General features: G+C 44.2%; 1 protein-coding gene across 2 annotated transcripts in view; it reads right to left on the bottom strand.

The window, feature by feature from the left end:
• Positions 1 to 18,536, bottom strand: part of LOC101139279 (uncharacterized) — a 74,652-nt gene that overhangs the window by 17,471 nt on the left and 38,645 nt on the right. For both annotated transcript variants that reach the window (XM_055383108.2, XM_063704267.1), the window contains one exon: positions 2,583 to 2,718. In XM_055383108.2, the coding sequence (XP_055239083.2) occupies positions 2,583 to 2,718 (136 nt within the window). The remainder of the gene's footprint in view (positions 1 to 2,582; positions 2,719 to 18,536) is intronic.

The raw sequence follows: 18,536 nt of genomic DNA, 5'->3' as shown, positions 1-18,536 counted from the left end.
AAGGTAAGCAGAATAAAGGAAATAATAAAGACAAGAGATGAAATCAATAAAGTTAAAAACAGAAAAACAGTAGTGAAAATCAAGAGTGGTTCCTTGAGAAGATCAATAAAATTAATAAATTTCTAACCAGATCAATCAGAAAAAGAGAAAACACAAGTAATCAATATCAAGAACGAAAAAGGAGACATCACTATAGATGCTACAGACATTAAAAGGATCGTAAGAACATATTATGAAGAACTTTATGCCAATAAATCTGACAAATTAGATGAAATAAATTTCTTGAAAGACACAAACTACTAAAGCTTTACTCAAGATAAAATATCCAGAATAGCCTTATAACTATTAAGGAAATTGAATTTAGACCAGGTATGGTGGCTCACGCCTGAGGCAGGAGAATTACTTGAACCCGGGAGGCAGAGGTTGCAGTGAGCCAAGATTGCACCGCTGCATTCCAGCCTGGTGACTGAGAGAGACTCCATCTCAAAAAAAAAAAAAAAAAAAATTGAATTCGTTGTTAAAAACCTTCCCATAAAGAAAGCTCCAGGTCCAGATGTTTTCACTGATAATTCTACTGAATATTTAAGGGTGAGATAATGCCAATGCTACACAAATTATTTCATAAAATAGAAGAGAGGGGCACACTTATTAGCTCATTCTGTAAAGCCAGAATTACCCTGATCTTAATGCCAGACAAAGATATTACAAGAAAAGTACAGCTGTGTGTGGTAGCTCACGCCTAGCTGGGCAGATGACTTGAGATCATGAGTTCAAGACCAGCCTGGCCAACATGGTGAAACCCCACCTCTACTAAAAATACAAAAAATTAGCCAAGCATGGTGATCCGCACCTGTAGTCTCAGTTACTTGGGAGGCAGAGGTGGGAGAATCCCTTGAACCCGGAGACAGAGGTTGCAGTGAGGCGAGATCATGCCATTGCACTCCAGCCCAGGCAACAGAGCGAGACTCCATCTCAAAAAAAAAAAAAAAGAAAAGTACAGACTAATATGCTTCATGAGCATAGATGCAAAAATCCTTAACAAAATTTTAGCAATATACTAAAAGCATAATATATCAGCAGTATATTAAATCAGCATTGTATTAAAAGGGCAATGAAATGAAGCTTATTAATAGGGTTATTATAGAAAAGCAGAGAAGCTATTAAAATTGAAAATCTTCCCAGCCTTCCTGAATAAGTATATTAGAGAAGATTCCCTTCCTCTCCCCTCCCCTCCCCTCCCCTCCCCTCCCCTCCCCTTCCCTTCCCTTTCTTTCTTTCATGACGAAGTCTCATTCTGTTGCCCAGGCTGGAGTGCACACGATCTTGGCTCACTGCAACCTCTGCCTCCTGGGTTCAAGTGATTCTCCTGTCTCAGCCTCCTGAGTAGCTGGGATTACAGGTGTCTGCCACCATGCCCAGCTAATTGTTTTGTATTTTAGCAGAGATGCGGTTTCACCATGTTGGGCAGGCTGGTCTCAAACTCCTGACCTCAAGTAATTTGTCCACCTCGGCCTCCCAAAGTGCTGGGATTACAGGTGTGAGCCACCATGCCCAGACAGAGAAGGAATATTTTTCTTCTAAAATAATAAGTAGACTGGGTACAGTGGCTCACGCCTGTAATCTCAACACTTTGGGAGGCCGAGGTGGGCAGATCACTTGAGGTCAGGAGTTTGAGACCAGCCTGGCCAACATGGTGAAACTCCGTCTCTACTAAAAATACAAAAATTAGCTGGGTGTGGTGGCGCACGCCTGTAGTCCCAGCTACTCAGGAGGCTGACGCAGGAGAATTGCTTGAACTAGGGAGGTGGAGGTTGCAGTGAGCAGAGATCGCACTACTGCACTTCAGCCTGGGCGACAGAGTAAGACCGTGTCTCAAAAATAAAAATAAAAGTAGTAATAATAATACTAAGTAGCCATCCATTAAGCTCTCAAGCCTCAAGCCTTGGCTGTGTTCTGTTGCCCTTGACTGTCCCCATGGTGCTGTCACTATCGACTACCTGAAACTATATATCTTGGAGTTGTTTCCACCCAGCAAGCTTTTTCTACAGTAGCTGCAAATCCTACTTGGCCCACTGGGGATGTGGACTCAGTAGGCCTGGACAGGGAAATGCCTAAGATTCTCAAGACAAACAAGGCAAGGAAATATCCTGTTTTTGAGAAGCTTTTGAGAATAGCTGTGTCCTTCTGCCTGAGGAGGCTGGGACAACTTTGTAATCAAACACAAAAGAGTGTTCACTCCTGAGTAGGCCGCCCTTCTTCCTCAGGTCACATTGATTACATTTTACATTATATCCTGACTTTAAGAAAGAAAAATTGGGAGGTCATACTTCCTGTTTTTCCTCAGTTGCCAACTTCTTAAAATGGGGCTTCTAGTGAGGTCTTTGAGACTGCTTTATGGTCCACACACAACTGTTTGCCACGTTAGGTACCAAGACCAAGATGGGTCACTGCTTGGCTCTCAGAGCTGAAAAACCTCATTGGAAACTGCTAAAAAGGTGCAGTCAAATAATTATCCCCATGATTTAATTCAAGCACTTAGTTTTAAAAGGTGAACAAATAAAGCCTCTTAACTTGCTACTTACCATGTTAAAGTTTGAATGAATTCCAATAAACCATTTTCTCCTTCTCTTCCTTTTCCATCTATGCCATTATCTGCCAAATGCAACTTCACTAACCAAGGACCAGTTTCTATCAGACCTTCAATTTTCTTCTTGATTCCTACAAGAAAATCAAAGTATTTCATTATTTTTAGACAATAGTTCCCCTGTTTGTCACCAGCTAAGCTGACTTTATTCTTTTAGCTTGTACTTTACTGGACTTGTGTGAGTAGATGCATTTGCAGTATAGTCAAGGAAATACTGTATATATAATTTTTAAAGTCCTCATTTTATACTCAGTACATCCTTCCTTCTTTAGAACAAGAAGCCCAAAATTACTCTGCATGAAAGGAAATTCCATCTAAGATTTAGATTGTTGCCTTTACTTTGAAGAGGAAAATGATGTATCTAGAAATTTCCTGGAAGAAGATGAATGAGTTGCCCACTGATCTAGGGGAAGTGATAGTTCTTATGAAGGAATTCAGCCCTTTAAAGGAGCCTGAAAAGCTGTTACCTTTTTGAGCTTTAAAAGAGAAAATCTGAAGGAGAAAGAACCATCCTGCCTTTGTAGAATTCATGACTGGGCTCAGGGTTCCTGGGGTTGGTTCACACTTGACAGTCGACACAGCTTTTGTAGAGTCTATCGTCAGTGCTGGGAAACAGCATCAGGTCCACATTTAATTTATGTCAGTTCAAGTTTAGGAGTTTGGCAAAGAAAAATACAGGAAGGGAATGGAGGAAAAGAAATAATGACAGGCATAATGAGGGCTCATCCACTCAGTAAGTATGAGATGGGAAATAGGAATTGGCAGTCCCAAGTTCAAACCTTTTTCTGGGGGCCTACAAGTGTTTAGAGTTATATGTGCTCCCTAAACACAACCAACTACTTCATCTGGACCCAGTTGAAGAAAGACCAAGTGATCTGTTCCAAAACTGGGGAAGAAACTGTGTGGGACTTAGAGATAATATGCCTAGATATTGTAATGTGTGGGCAAATTACGGAATTTTAAAGGATCATTTAACTATACACTAATTTTGTCCACAATGTCCACCATGGAGAGCCTAACCCTGGAGCTAGACAAGACTTGAATTCCTTCAGCATTTAACAAATATTTTCGAGCTCCTATTATGTGTCAGGCAGTGGTGTAGGTGCCAGGGACCCAACAGAGAACAAAAGAGACAAAAATCCCTGCCCTTATGAAGCCGACATTAAGTGAATGTTAACTAGTGTGGTTAGAGCAAGGAAGAGAACAGAGTTAAGGATAATCAAGCATAAGTTTTCAAGCCTGGAGGGAAAACTTGCTTTTCAGGAAAAGGAGATAAATTTGGACATCAGGCCTTCCTAGGTTGCCGGTTGGGGAAAAAGAGTAGAAAATATGCTTTTAAAAAAAGGATTTGATTGGTTTCTTTGGACATGAATCTAATCTGCTGGGTTGTTGGATGAAACAGACAGGATTGGCTGGGCGTGGTGGCTCACGCCTGTAATCCCAGCACTTTGGGAGGCCAAGAAGGGCAGATCACTTGAGGTCAGGAGTTTGAGACCAGCCTGGCCAACATGGTGAAACCCATCTCTACTAAAAATGCAAAAATTAGCCGGGTGCTGGGGCATGTGCCTGTAGTTCCAGCTACCTGGGAGGCTGAGGCAGGAGAATTGCTTGAACCCGGGAGGCAAACATTGCAGTGAGCTGAGATTGCACCACTGCATATCCTGGATGACAGAGCAAGACTCTGTCTTGAAAAAAAAAAAAGGAAATAGGAAGGATTTATTTTCCTTTAGAACACAGTTGGAGGGATGAACACTGGCCCATCTTTTGGTTTTATTAGGGGTAAGCCTACCTTGTCTAAATCTCATTCATCCTTACATCTAAGTAAGGCATGGGAATGATAGCAAATGACAGCTGTCATGAATGATATAACAGTGCTACATTATTCACACTAGAATAGTATCTGGCACATGGTAGGTATTTAATAAATGTTTGTTCAATGAATCAATGAATCAATGACTAATAAGAGTGTAAACTGCAATTGTGTTATGGAAACTTTATCTCACTGTTCAGTGCTTTTCCAAGTACAGTGTTTCTAATAATGCCTTGAGACCACTCGTGAACAAGATGAAATATGATTTTTCTATTTGTAAAATCTCTTCACAAAGAAAAATGCATTTGAAAACGTAAGTTGACTGCCCAGAATGATGAATGATGTGGATACTGATCACACGTGGCATCCATTTCTTTTTGTCCCCTTCTGGCATGATAGAAAGCAGTGGTGACCAATAGGGCCAAGGCTGAAAGCCAAAAGCTAAATTCCTTTACAGCTGCTCAGCTTTGCAAGGAAATACGTCATCTTAGCCAGTCTACATCCCTAACTTAGCCAGTGTGGCACAAACGTGTGCCCTTGGAGAGGAAGGGACTTCCAGGCCTGTGATTGGCCTGGTCCAATGTGTACTCCCATGGGAAAAACAATCAAAGTCTCCCTCCAGCTGATGATAAGAGGGGTCACAATGTCATCTCTGCCCATGAAAAATAACCAGTTTGGAAAATGCTAGTCAAAACCACTCTCCAGAATGTAGACCTCTAATGAGTTACAGTGGCCCTGTTAGATAATAGGAAGGCTGGCATTGCTCAGTACAGGAACTTCCTGCTCCAGGGCTTTAACCAAAGTTCAAGCAAAACTGGATTCTTTTCCCTAGGTTGAAAACAAATTCCTTGGAGTAAGGGTGGGTATGTGCTCAGGCCTTGGTAATACTTGATACACCCCAGCTGTATTCACCGTAACCCATTTTTACCTAATCTTACATTTCTTTACTTTGAAACAAAAACAGGCTCACCAACAATGTCCATTTTAATTTACCCCCTCTGTCTGGGAGAATTTAGCAGTGGCATAGCTATGCCTGGTTGTGCCCAAGAGGCAGGGTGGTGTAGTGAGATGTGCGGAATCTCCAGGTTTAAAACCTCTCGGGAAAATGCTATGAAACTCCTTGGAAAGTCACTTGACTTCTCTGATTCTAAATTTCCTCTGGCAAAATAGAGATCATAATACCCATCTCTTAGAAGCATTGTGAGGACGGCTGGGAAGCATTGTGAAATAGTGGTGGTAGAGGCACGTAGGACACAGTTTTAGTGCCTCGCTTGCCAGCATTATCTCTGGATTTCATACGTCACTGAAACACTGAAATGGGAGCAACCTGGTGAAGAAACTTCATGTGCAAGGGTCCTTCCTTCTACCACTGTCTCCCTGAGGATCAGGAGGACAATGGCATGCTTTCCCTGGCAGCTACTCCACAGATCTAGTATGGACCCACCCAGCCTTGTGCTTCCTCTCATTTTCTCTTTGGTCAATTGCCAAGCTTCCCCAGGTGTCCTGGACTTGAGAATCTTTCTCACTACCCTCTTTGAACTGGCTACTAGGTCCTGTCAATTCTCTTCCTTCTAAATATATCGAGACTCCATCTTTCTATCACTGCAGCCTCACTTTATCTTCTCTTGCCTGAACCAGTGTAAAAGCTTCCTGCTTTTCCTACCACTCCCCTTTCATCCCTGACTCCCGACACCGCTCCAGAATCCTGCTAAGCTAGTGCAGTTGTCCTCTTCCTTCAGTGGACCTCGTCAGACGCGATGAGAAGCCCTCTGACATTGATGAGAACTGGGAGATTGTGGATAGACTGTGCCTGACAGTGGAGGAGAAGATAATCACCAGGACAGAGGGTAACACTGATGACTTGCTCATTGGTGGAAATGCCTCCTCTGAAGGCCCCAAGGGCAAAGGTATCCAAAGCACCCAAAGTCATCTATTGGTGCTGATATTGTCATGAACCATCACTTGCAGGAAACCAGCTTCACAAAGGATGCCTACAAGTACATCAGCGGGGCAAGGTGGTTCACGCCTGTAATTCCAGCACTTTGGGAGGCTGAGGTGAGAGGATCATTTAAGCCTACCAGTTTGAGACCAGCGTGAGCAATGTGAAGAGACCCGGTCTGTACAAAAAAAAAAATTAGCTGGCCATGGTGGTCACATCTGTGGTCCCAACTACTTGGGAGGCTGAGGTGGGTGGATTGCTTGAGGCCAGGAGGTCAAGGCTGCAGTGAGTCATGATCACACCACTGCACTCCAGCCTGGGCCACAGAGTGAGATCCTATCTCAAGAAGAAAACAAAAAAAAGAAGTACATTAAAGACGACACGAAATCAATGAAAGGCGAACTTGAAGAAGAGAGATCAGAAAGAGTAAAAACTTTTATGGTAGGACTGCAGAATACATCAAGCACATCCTTGCTAATTTCAAAAACTACCAGTTCTTTTTTGATGAAAATATGAATCCTGATGGCATGGTTGCTCTACTGAACTACCGTGAGGATGGTGTGACCCCGTATATGATTTTCTTTAACAATGGTTTAGAAATGGGTAAATATTAACAGATTTGGCAATTACTTTGAATATATCACCTATCATCATAAATGGCTGCTGCTTGCCATCCACAAAACACCAGGTCTTAAGATAAATGGACCCTTCATTTATTTTGACTGTGATTTATGTGGAGTGAAGGCCTTGTTTTTTTAAGAAAAAAAAAATGTCACATAGGTTGTCTAAAAATAAAATATATTTAAACTTAAAAAAAAAAAAAGCCCATAACTAGTCTCCTATGCTCTAACTATTCCTCTCTCTAAAGCACATTCTGCAAAACTGCCAAAGATGCTTTTCAAAAACCCTGTTCTCACTATGCTACTGTCCTGCTTCAAAACCATCATGTCTCCCCCTTTGCACACAGGAGAAAATCTAACTCCTGAACTCAGCATTCATGGCTTTCAGTCACGTGGGTCCACTGGCCTCTTCAGTCACATTTCCAGCCTCTTTCCCAATGACTGCTCTATGGCGAAAGTCACCCCTCCAGATGCCTAATACGCCAGGGACCTTCCTCCTGTGAGCCTTTTTTCATGTGGTCTGACTGCGTGGAACCTCCTCTCTTAACACAGCTGACAAACCTCTTCTCGTTTCTTCCAAGGAGAGCCCTGTTTCCTAAATGGGCCAGTACTCAAAGGTCAAGTGTAAATTTTCATGGAACCAGCATCCCCCAGAGAGGCTCTCCATATCCTTCACTTGCTGGCCTCTTCTGGGACCGCCAGAACAGGTGGGCATCCTACATTCTGGGGGGCATCAGATTAACCACTACTCAAATGTTAATCTGTGGATGCCAGGCCCTGGTAGACCTTCTCCTAGTGGTTGAATTATTTTTTCAACTTGTTAAAAATAGCTTCTTTCCATCGAAAAGGAACGTATGTAATTTCCTGTGTAAGTCCTAGTTTTATAAACCAGAACATAAACTGTTTGCTTGATTATAGGACTTAAGAAGGCAAAATGTAGTGTTTGATGATTCACACCTTGGGCCTTGGGACCTTTCTATAAAGGTTTCCATTGTTTAGCTGTCACCCCAGGATGAAGCCCCAAATAAAATAATTGCAGGATTATAACTGGTAACTTCCTGTTTTGGAACTAATAAAGCTGTTTTGAAGATTACATCTTGACTTTTGAACTTGGTCTTTGCATTCCTTAATGCCACTGGTATTTCTGTGGACTGTGGCTATGATATAAGCAACAATGCCTTATTTGGGGAAGTTTATTTGCCACTTGGGTGGCATGGTAGTGTAGTAAAGTTCTGATCAATCCCAAGTTTGTGGACATACTATTTTATGGTTGGATTTTTGCCCCATGTACATGCCTAAGTCACTTACTGGCTCTCCCTGTCCTAAATCCTCCAAAATTGAAACAGCCCTGGAGGTTGTCTGTGGGTCTTGGGCTGGGAATGAACAGGCACAGGATACCCCAACTCCTCACTGGGTCTTTCAAGAACTTTGGGGGCCTTGAGGCAACAAGGCAGCACTGGCTGAATAGGGCTCGGAGAAACCATCTAAACTGAGGGTGGCTATTCCTGACAACCTTACAGTGACTTCCAGTCTTCAGCTATCTTTTGGCTCTTTGTGGACCTCGCAGGTTTGTGACTAGGCATAGACCAAGCCAGACATCATCCACTTGAGCACCGATCAACTTCCAGGCCCACGATTCCTAGTTCCTGTATCCCCATGGTACAGAGAGCCATGGGGCTCAGAGGTGGCTTCCCTGAGTATAGAAGAAGAAAGTATAGAAGACAGTATAGAAGAAGACAGAGAAGCCAGAATGGAAATGGGACTGAGTCTTGTCTGTTCTGCGGTTTTCAGGGCAGAGAAGAGGCATCTCAGAGCCTCGGTCTGCTCTCTGATTTTCTTCATTGTGCAAAATAAATCAGGAGCAGACAGTCTGATTTTTTCAAGTCCAAAACAGTGATTCTCAAAGTGTGATCCTCAGACCAGCAGCGTCAGCACCCTGGTAACTGGATAGAAATGCACACTGTCCAGCTTCACTCAGACCTACTTACTCAGAACCTGAGGGGTGGCGCCCAGCAATCTGTTTTAACAAGCCCTCTGGGTACCTCTGAGGCTGCTCAAATTTGAGGACCCTTGTTTTAATAACTCTTCATCTTCAGGGGTGCACTGAGGCAAGACTGATTTGGACAAAAATCTTTAACTCCTGCAAACATAGAAAGAAGGTATTTTGCTTCCTTTATTAACTTATAAATGGTTGCTCAATGTAAAGCTGTCAAGTTCTTGTATTGCTCTAAATGTTCTTATCACTCCAAATGAGAGGAATAATAATAGGCACAGGTTTACTAATGCAGGTTTTGCCTCAATGGCATTGTGGGGACAACTTTCCAAGCAGCAGGCCAAAAGCCTCTTGTCCACAAAGAGGCCGGCATGGAAATCATTTGACTGTTTCCTGTTAGAGCCAAATGGAAACCATCTGGACTTGTCACCCAGGAGGCTGATGTAGATCAATCTGAATCTTTACTTTGAAACAAGTAGAACTCTTCTGCCAAAGATCAAACTCAACCCCCAAACACTTTATGATAGCAAAAACAGTTGTCAAATGTGGAAAGCTGTTGTTGAATTTGCTTTGTAAACTCTGGAAAGCACGACACTAGTCTGCCCTGAAAGGAAGCTGTAAAATAAGTATAATATTAGATACAAAAGGATTTGAGGCAAAGAATTCCTTGGGAAACAAAAGACTTTAATGGCTCCCAATGTCTACTAGGTTAAGTACAAACTTTCCACCTGACGTGCAAATTCTTCCTTACTATGACCCTCCCCTCTTGCCAAGGGCTGCCCTCCTCTCATCCTCTTGTTCTACCTAAACCTGTAGGCTCATGGCGTGCATTAAGGCCCTTCTTCCTCACTTAAGTCCTTCCTCACCTAAGTCTTTCCTTTGAAAAAAAAAATTTTTTTATTTCCATAGATTATTGGGGAATAGGTGGTGTTTGGTTACATGAGTAAGTTATTTAGTGCTGATGTGTGAGATTTTACTGCACCCATCACCTGAGCAGTATACACTGAACCCTATTTGTAGTCTTTTATCCCTCACCCTCTTCCCAGCCTTTCCCCCAAGTCTCCAAAGTCCATTGTGTCATTCTTTTTTTTTTTTTTTTTTTTTGAGATGGAGTTTTGCTTTTGTTGCCCAGGCTGGAGTGCAATGGTGCCATCTTGGCTCACTGAAACCTCTACCTCCTGGGTTCAAGTGATTCTCCTGCCTCAGGCTCCTGAGTAGCTGGGATTACAGGCATGCACCACCATGCCCAGTTAATTTTTTGTATTTTTAGTAGAGACAGGGTTTCTCCATGTTGGTCAGGCTGGTCTTGAACTCCCAACCTCAGGTGATCCGTCCCCCTCAGGCTCCCAAAGTGCTGGGATTACAGGTGTGAGCCACCGCGCCCGGCCCATTGTGTCATTCTTATGCCTTTGCATCCTCATACTTAGCTCCCACTTATGATTGAGAACATACGATGTTTGGTTTTCCATTCCTGAGTTACTTCGCTCAGAATAATAGTCTCCAATCTCATCCAGGTTGCTGTGAATGCCATTAATTCATTCCTTTTTATAGCTGAGTAGTATTCCATCATATATATACACCACAGTTTCTTTATCCCTTCATTAATTGATGAGCATTCGGGTTGGTTCCACGTTTTTGCAATTGCGAATTGTGCTGCTATAAACATGCATGTGCAAGCATCTTTTTCGTATAATGACTTCTTTTCCTCTGGGTAGATACCCAGTAGTGGGATTACTGGATCAAATGGTAGTTCTATTTTTAGTTCTTTAAGGAATCTCCACACTGTTTTCCATAGTGATTGTACTCATTTACATTCCTACCAGCAGTGTAGGAGTGTTCCCTGTTCACTGCATCCACACCAACATCTATTACTTTTTTATTATGACCATTCTTGCTGGAGTAAGGTGGTATTGCACTGTGGTTTTGATCTGCATTTCCCTGATCATTACTGATGTTGAGCATTTTTTCATATGTCTGTTGGCCATTTGTATATCTTCTTTTGATAATGTCTATTCATGTTCTTAGCCCACTTTTTGATGGGATTGTTTATTTTTTTCTTGTTGATTTGTTTGAGTTCATTGTAGATTCTGGATATTAGTTCTTTGTCAGATGTATAGATTGTGAAGATTTTTTCCCACTCTATGGGTTGCTTGTTTACTCTGCTGACTGTCCCTTTTGCCGTGCAAAAGCTCTTTAGCTTAATTAAGTCCCAGCTATTTCTCTTTATTTTCATTGCTTTGCTTTTGGGTTCTTGGTTATGAAATCCTTGCCTAAGCCAATGTCTAGAAGGTTTTCCCAATGTTATCTTCTAGAATTTTTATAGTTTCAGGTCTTAGATTTCAGTCCTTAATCCACCTTGAGTTGATTTTTGTAGAAGGTGAGAGTTGAGGATGCAGTTTCGTTCTGCCACATGTGGCTAGCCAATTATCCCAGCACCATTTGTTGAAAAGGGTGTCCTTTCCCCACTTTATGTTTTTGTTTGCTTTCTTGAAGATCAGTTGGCTGTAAGTATTTGGGTTTATTTCTGGGCTCTCTATTCTGTTCCATTGGTCTATGTGTCTATTTTATACCAGTCAGGGCTGTTTTGGTAGCTATGGCCTTATAGTATAGTTTGAAATCAGGCCGGGTGCTGTGGCTCACGCCTGTAATCCCAGCACTTTGGGAAGCCAAGGTGGGCAGATCACCTGAGATCAGGAGTTTGAGACCAGCCTGACAAACATGGTGAAACTCCATCTTTACTAAAATACAAAAATTAGCCGGGCATGGTGGCGGGCGCCAAGTAGTCCCAGCTACTTGGGAGACTGAGGCAGGAGAATCACTTGAACCCAGGAGGCAGAGGTTGCGGTGAGCCGAGATCACGCCACTGCACTCCAGCCTGGGTGACAGAGCAAGATGCCGTCACAAAAAAAAAAAGAAAAAAGAAATCAGATAATGTGATGCCTCCAGATTTGTTCTTTTTGCTTAGCCTTGCTTTGGCTATGCAGGCTCTTTTTTGGTTCCATATGAATTTTGTACTTGATTTTTCGAATTCTGTGATGGTATTTTGATGGGAATTGCGTTGAATTTGTAGATTGCTTTTGGCAGTAGTCATTTTCACAATATTGATTCTACCCATCCATGAGCATGGGATGTGTTTCCATTTGTTTGTGTCATCTGTGATCTCTTTCAGCAGTGTTTTGTAGTTTTCCTTGTAGAGGTCTTTTGCCTCCTTGGTTAGGTATATTCCTAAGCATTTAATTTTTTTTTTACAGCTATTGTAAAAGGGGTTGGGTTCTTGATTTGATTCTCAGCTTGGTAGCTGTTGGTGTACAGAAGAGCTACTGATTTGCGTACATTAATTTTGTATCTGGAAACTTTGCTGAATTCTTTTATCAGTTCTAGGAGCTTTCTGGAGGAGTCTGTAGGGTTTTCTAGGTAAACAATGATATCATCAGCAAACAGCGATAGTTTAACTTCCTCTTTACCAATTTGGATGCCCTTTATTTCTTTCTCTTGTCTGATTGCTCTGGCTAGGACTTCCAGTACTATATTGAAAAGGAATGGTGAGAGTGGGCATCCTTTTCTTGTGCCAGTTCTCAGAGGGAATGCTTTCAACTTTTTCCCATTCAGCATTAGGTCGGCTGTGGGTCTGTCATAGATGGCTTTTATTATGTTGACGTATGTCCCTTGTATGCTGACCTTGCTGAGAGTTTTAATCATAAAGCGATGCTGGATTTTGTCAAATGCTTTTTCTGCCTCTATTGAGATGATCATGTGATTTTTGTTTTTAATTCTGTTTATGTGATGTATCACATTTATTGACTTGCATATGTTAAACCATCCCTGCATCCCTGGTATGAAACTCACTTGATCATGGTGGATTATCTTTTTGATATGTTATTGGATTCAGTTAGCTAGTATTTTGTTAAGGATTTTAGCACCTATGTTCATCAGGAATATTGGTCTGTAGTTTTCTATTTTGGTTATGTCCTTTCCTGGTTTTGGTATTTGGGTGATACTGGCTTCATAAAATGATTTAGGGAGGTGTTAGAGACAAACCGCCCCAAAAAAGCTTCTTGGTATCGCCAACATCCCTCCCCTTCCCCCAAACCTTTTTATATTTCTAAGCCCTTATCTAGGCAGCACGGTGAAGCCAGCAGACTTTACCTATCAGGCCTTACTGCTATAAAGCAAACCCCAATTACGAACCATCCAGACTGCACAAGGGGAGGTCATGGAAAGCACAAACAAACTTTACCTACACCCTTGGTACCATAAACGTCACAAGGTGATATGTGGCAGAGTTGACCAACAAACAACCCCAGGGTCTCTCTCCCCCATATAAACCCTTCATTTTGGAAGCTCAGGGCTGTCTCCTCTGTCTGTAATGGAGCAGCCAGCAGGTTCAGTAAACTTACTCGCCTGAACTTGGGTCTCTCTCTCTTGTCCTTTCTCTCAGCTGACCTTACATTCTGGTGCCAAAACCCAGGAAGGGGATAGATGCTGGCTGGGACTCTCTCCCTTTCTCTCTCTCTCTCCCCTATCACCCCTCTCCAAGCCAACTTCCCCTTTCCTGAACCTGCCGAAGACCCAGAGACTCTCCTAGAATCTCCCATTGCTGGCAATCTCATCCACCATCAAAGCCTCCGCCAGGGTGAGTGAAAAAGAGACTGTTACCATTCCCCGGAACCCTTGACCATCCGTCTCTCCGTTTCCAAAAGACCCAGCACTGGGCCAAGGGTTTCCTCTGGCCTCCGGGCCTCTGGTTCCTCCGTTTCAGGGACGCCTGACTTGGCGATTACCTCCTCTATTCCAGACAAGTTCCATGGGAAAGGGGACGCCCTCTCCTGCCATCCTTGTCACCAGCAGTCTCTTTTTCCTCTACCCCAGCCCCCTTCCATTCACCATGAGAGCCTCTCAGTCTACCCCTTCCAAGACTACCCTCCTTAGGTGTCTCCTCCGCAGTCTCAAAGCTCTTGGCCTCTGTTCAGAAATCCGCCCTAAAAGGCTTATTTTTTACCGTAATACTGCATGGCCTCAATACAAATTGGACCGTGGCTCCTAATGTCCCGAAAATGGCACTTTCTATTCCGATGTGCTCAAAAACTTAGACAACTTTTGCCATTGCAATGGGAAATGGTCTGAAATTCCTTATGTTCAGGATTTCTTCACCCTCCATAGCCGCCCTTCCCTCTGTCAGTCCTGTTCTGCTTTCCAAATTCTCCTCGCCCTCTCCAAACCTGACTCGCCTCCTGCCCCCACTCCCACAGCCCCAGCCGATGATTCCTCTTCCTTTGACCCCGCCGATATTCCCCCTCCCCAACAGCATCATAATCCTCCACCGTATGTCCCCGCTCCAGCTCTACCCCTCTCTCCGCCTCTCTCTAACCACCCCGCTTCTGACTCTGAGTCCTCTCTGTCTCCGCCCCTCACCCGTTCTCAGGCCCAACATGCTCGGCAACTAGCTCCCTTGCTTCCTCTCTGGGAAGTAGCAAGAGCTGAAGGTATTGATAAAATTCGTGCTCCCTTTTCCCTCACTGATCTCTCTCTAATTAACAAAAGAGTTCATTTCCAGAGGACCCTGCCTCTTATATTAGGGAGTTTCAGTACCTTACCCAGTCTTATGAACTAACCTGGCATGACCTCTATGTTATCCTCTCTTCCACCCTCACCCCAGAAGACCTGGACTGTATCTGGACCCTAGCTCAGGCACATGCTGATACCATATCACCAGGCTCCTGCCCAGCCTACTGGTGCAAAGGCAGTCCCCAGCCAAAACCACCAATATTCAGCGCAAGATTCAGAAGGTTGACAATGGCCCTCAAACCCCACCTTCTTAATTTAGCCTTCAAAGTCTTTAACAATCATGATGAGGAAAAAAAGGCAAAAACAGGCAGAGTTTCAAATGCTTACCTCTGTCATCTGGGGCCCTGCAGGCCCATGGGGCCGCAGCTCCACACGGAAACCTCCTAGCAATCCACCTCCACCTGGCACCTGTTTCAAGTGTGGCAGTGAAGGCCGCTAGTCCAGACAATGCCCCAACCCAGGTAAGCCCACCAGGCTGTGCCCCCTCTGTGAAGGACCCCACTGGAAGTTGGACTGTGAGCAACCCCCACAAGGACCGCACCCATCCCTTCCTGAGCTGGCCAAAACCTGCTACTTGGATCTCATCGGCCTTGCCGCTGAAGACTGACGGTGTCCTGGAACAGACACCCTGGCAACTACCATCACTTCATCTGAGTCAAGGGTAACCCTGATGGTGGCAGGTAGGCTAGTATGTTTTTTCTAATTAATACCGGGACAACCTACTCTGCTTTACCTAATTTTTCAGGACCCACCGAGTCCTCCCAGCTCTCTGTTACAGGAATTGATGGACAAGTCTCCAAACCCCGAGCCCCCCACCACCCTTCTGCTCCCTGCACACCTTTTCCTTCACTCACTCTTTCTTAGTCCTGCCCTCATGCCCAACTCCATTCCTAGGCAGAGACATCCTTTCAAAACTCCACGCTACTCTCCACCTCCATGGTGACCTACTTAGAAATTCAACTTTCCCCTGAGGCCTGGGCTATGAGGCCAGCCCAAGCAGCATTAATAGACCATCTACCCGCTCCCTCCTCCAAAAGCAAAATCCTTTCCTTCTTAGGGTTAGCAGCCTTCTTTAAAATATGGATTCCCAACTGTGCTTCCTAGTTCGCCCCCTCTATAAAGCGGCCAAAGGCCCTCTCAATAAACCCCTAAATCCCTCACATAACATACTCCCCAGCTTCCACAAACTCCAAACCGCTCTTGTCACTACACCAGCTCTGTCCTTACCTGATATCTCCTAACCTTTCACTATCTGTACTGCCAAAAGCTGAGGAACAGCCCTCGGTGTCTTAGGACAACAGAAAAGAAATCCCCCTTTCTTCGCTCCCTGTAGCCTACCTCTCTAAACGATCAAACAACACAGTTGGAGGATGGCCAACCTGTCTTAAAAGGCTAGCGGCAGCGGCCACTTTAACTCTAAAAAGCAAAAAACTAACATGCGGTCAAAATATCACCGTTTACAGTCCTCATAATATACAGGATCTCCTCTCCCCCTGAGCGTTAGGCTCCCTTCCTCCTTCCCAAATACAATTAGTCCATGCTCTCTTTATCAAAAATCCTAAATTCAGTCTTGCCAACAGTGCTCCCCTCAACGCAGCATCCTTACTCCCTGTGTCTTCTTCCCCTCCTACTCATTCTTACCCTGACATCCTAGATCACCTGCAGCCACACTTTCCAAACATTTCCTCCGAGCCTCTCACCAACCCCGATGACCAGCTATTTATAGATGGCTCCTCTTCTGGGCCCACTGGCCCTCCGAAAATTGTTGGGTATGTGGTCGTTTCCCTTAACTGAGTAATCGAAGCTAAGCCCCTACCTCCAGGAACCTCCTCTCAGAAAACAGAACTCATAGCTCTCACCAGAGCCCTAACCCTCTCCAAAGGCAAACGAGTCAACATTTACACAGACTCCAAATATGCATATCACATTCTTCATTCCCACACCGCCATCTGGCATGAGAGAGGATTTCTTACTGCCAAAGGGACCCCCATCACTAACGGCCCCCTTATTTACCAACTCCTTCAGGCCGCACACCTCCTAACTGAAGTGGGAGTTATGCACTGTCGGGGACATCAAACAGGAACAGATAAAATCTCAAGAGGGAACAGAAAGGCTGATAAAGCAGCAAAAGAAGCCTCCCTTTTTTCCGCTCCTGCCTCCCTCCTCCTCATTACCCCTGCAATCCAACCTCAATACGCCCCCACTGAAATCGTCTCATTACTACAACAAGGAGCCTTCCTCCAGGGAGGCTGGAGAGTTAAGGACCAGAAGCTAGTCCTACCCCAGTGCCAAACCGACAGAATCCTGACATCTCTCCACCAATCCTTCCATATTAATGCACGTCCCCCATATCTCCTCCTCCACCCGTATTTCTTCTCCCCTCACCTATTCACCTCACTTAAAAACGTAACTTCAAACTGACATATATGCTCTGCCGCCTCTTCTCAAGGAGGTCTCCATTCCCCATCTATTATACTACTTACCCTATTGTTTACAGTAAAATTATATAGTGTAACTTCTTCCAGTTGGAATACCAGCCAAAAAGTCTCCCTCACTTTAGCCTTCTGCCTAATCGTTATCCTTATAGCAAAAATCACAATTGCTAACAAACAAGCATTCCCACATCCTCCCTAGATGCCCTGCTTTTGTCTGTCCTGCCACTTCACTCTCTTCCTTCACGCCTCTCACAGAATATTTCCTGGTTCCACCCATGGAACAACACTCTGGAAGCCTTTTTCGAGTGGATAACCGAAATTTTCCTCCAAGGCTCTCTCTATGGCTTCACTCCGGGCAAAATCAAACTATTTACTTTTCTGCTCACTTTTCTGCCTTTCTAACCTGTCCCATAATTAATACTCCAACCCTTCTTTCAGCCCAACCAATACCTACAACCCCTAAACACCTATACAGAAACTAAAAAACTCCAATTCCTCCCTGGCAAGAGACTTCTGGTTCTGCGTATCCCTCCACTCCACAACATACAATATAATCCCTGCCTCAGCCTATAACTGAACTTCCACCCAAGTAACCTACCATCCTAAAATCCTCATTAACAGCCCCCTCAAACTCAACATACAGGCATTAACAAAAATCTCCCTCCAGTTAGCTAGCGAGTTTGGTCCAGCGGTTACAACTTTACATCCCTACTTACGCAACCTATCCCCAACCTATCCCCCTGCCACAGCTGTAATAAAACCCTTATTAGGAGCCATAACAACCCACACAATCTTATCTTATCCAGCATCACTGTGCGTCCAACGACATCTACCCTCTGGCAGTCCCCTCAGTCACCTAAATTCCAAACTGTGAAACTATACCTTACAACTCAAACCTTCCACCAAACATACTACTCTCAAAGCTGCCAACAATAAAGACAGGCTTCCTTTCTCCAGCCCCCCAGCCCTTAACACCTCCCACCTCATTAACAAAAATTCAGAGTACTACAACGGCCAACGTCTCCCCTGTTTATCCCTCTTCCCTTGGCTCCCCTCTCCATGCACCATCCCTGCACCCACCACCCGCAACTGTCTCCTTATCCCAACATCCAGCCACACTCCCACATGAATCTTAGTAAACACAAAACGCTTCCTCTCACACTGGGAAAAAACAGCCCAAAAGCCTCCTAGCCCAAACCAAACACCCCTTTACAACCACTTACAGCAGCAGCCCTAGCCGGGACCCTAGAAGTATGGATGCATGAAAATAACAAAACAGTACATCTTTTCAGCATATGCAACAAGTTCTGTCTACCAAGCCAAGGCAGACTTTTCCTCTGTGGTACCTCAACTTATATTTGCCTCCCCTCTAACTGGAGAGGCACCTGCACCCTGGTTTTCCTCAGTTCAAAAATCAACACTGCCCCAGGAGACCAGCCCCTACCAATCCCAGTTAATACCCCTATCTGACACCGCCATGCTGTATAACTCATACCTCTGTTAGTAGACCTCAGAATAACTACAGAAGTT

The sequence above is a fragment of the Gorilla gorilla genome, chromosome 2, assembly GCF_029281585.2.
Source record: "Gorilla gorilla gorilla isolate KB3781 chromosome 2, NHGRI_mGorGor1-v2.1_pri, whole genome shotgun sequence".
Lineage (NCBI taxonomy): Eukaryota > Metazoa > Chordata > Mammalia > Primates > Hominidae > Gorilla > Gorilla gorilla.
Note: the sequence above shows the minus strand (reverse complement) of the source record. Positions and strands in the feature narration are given on the sequence as shown.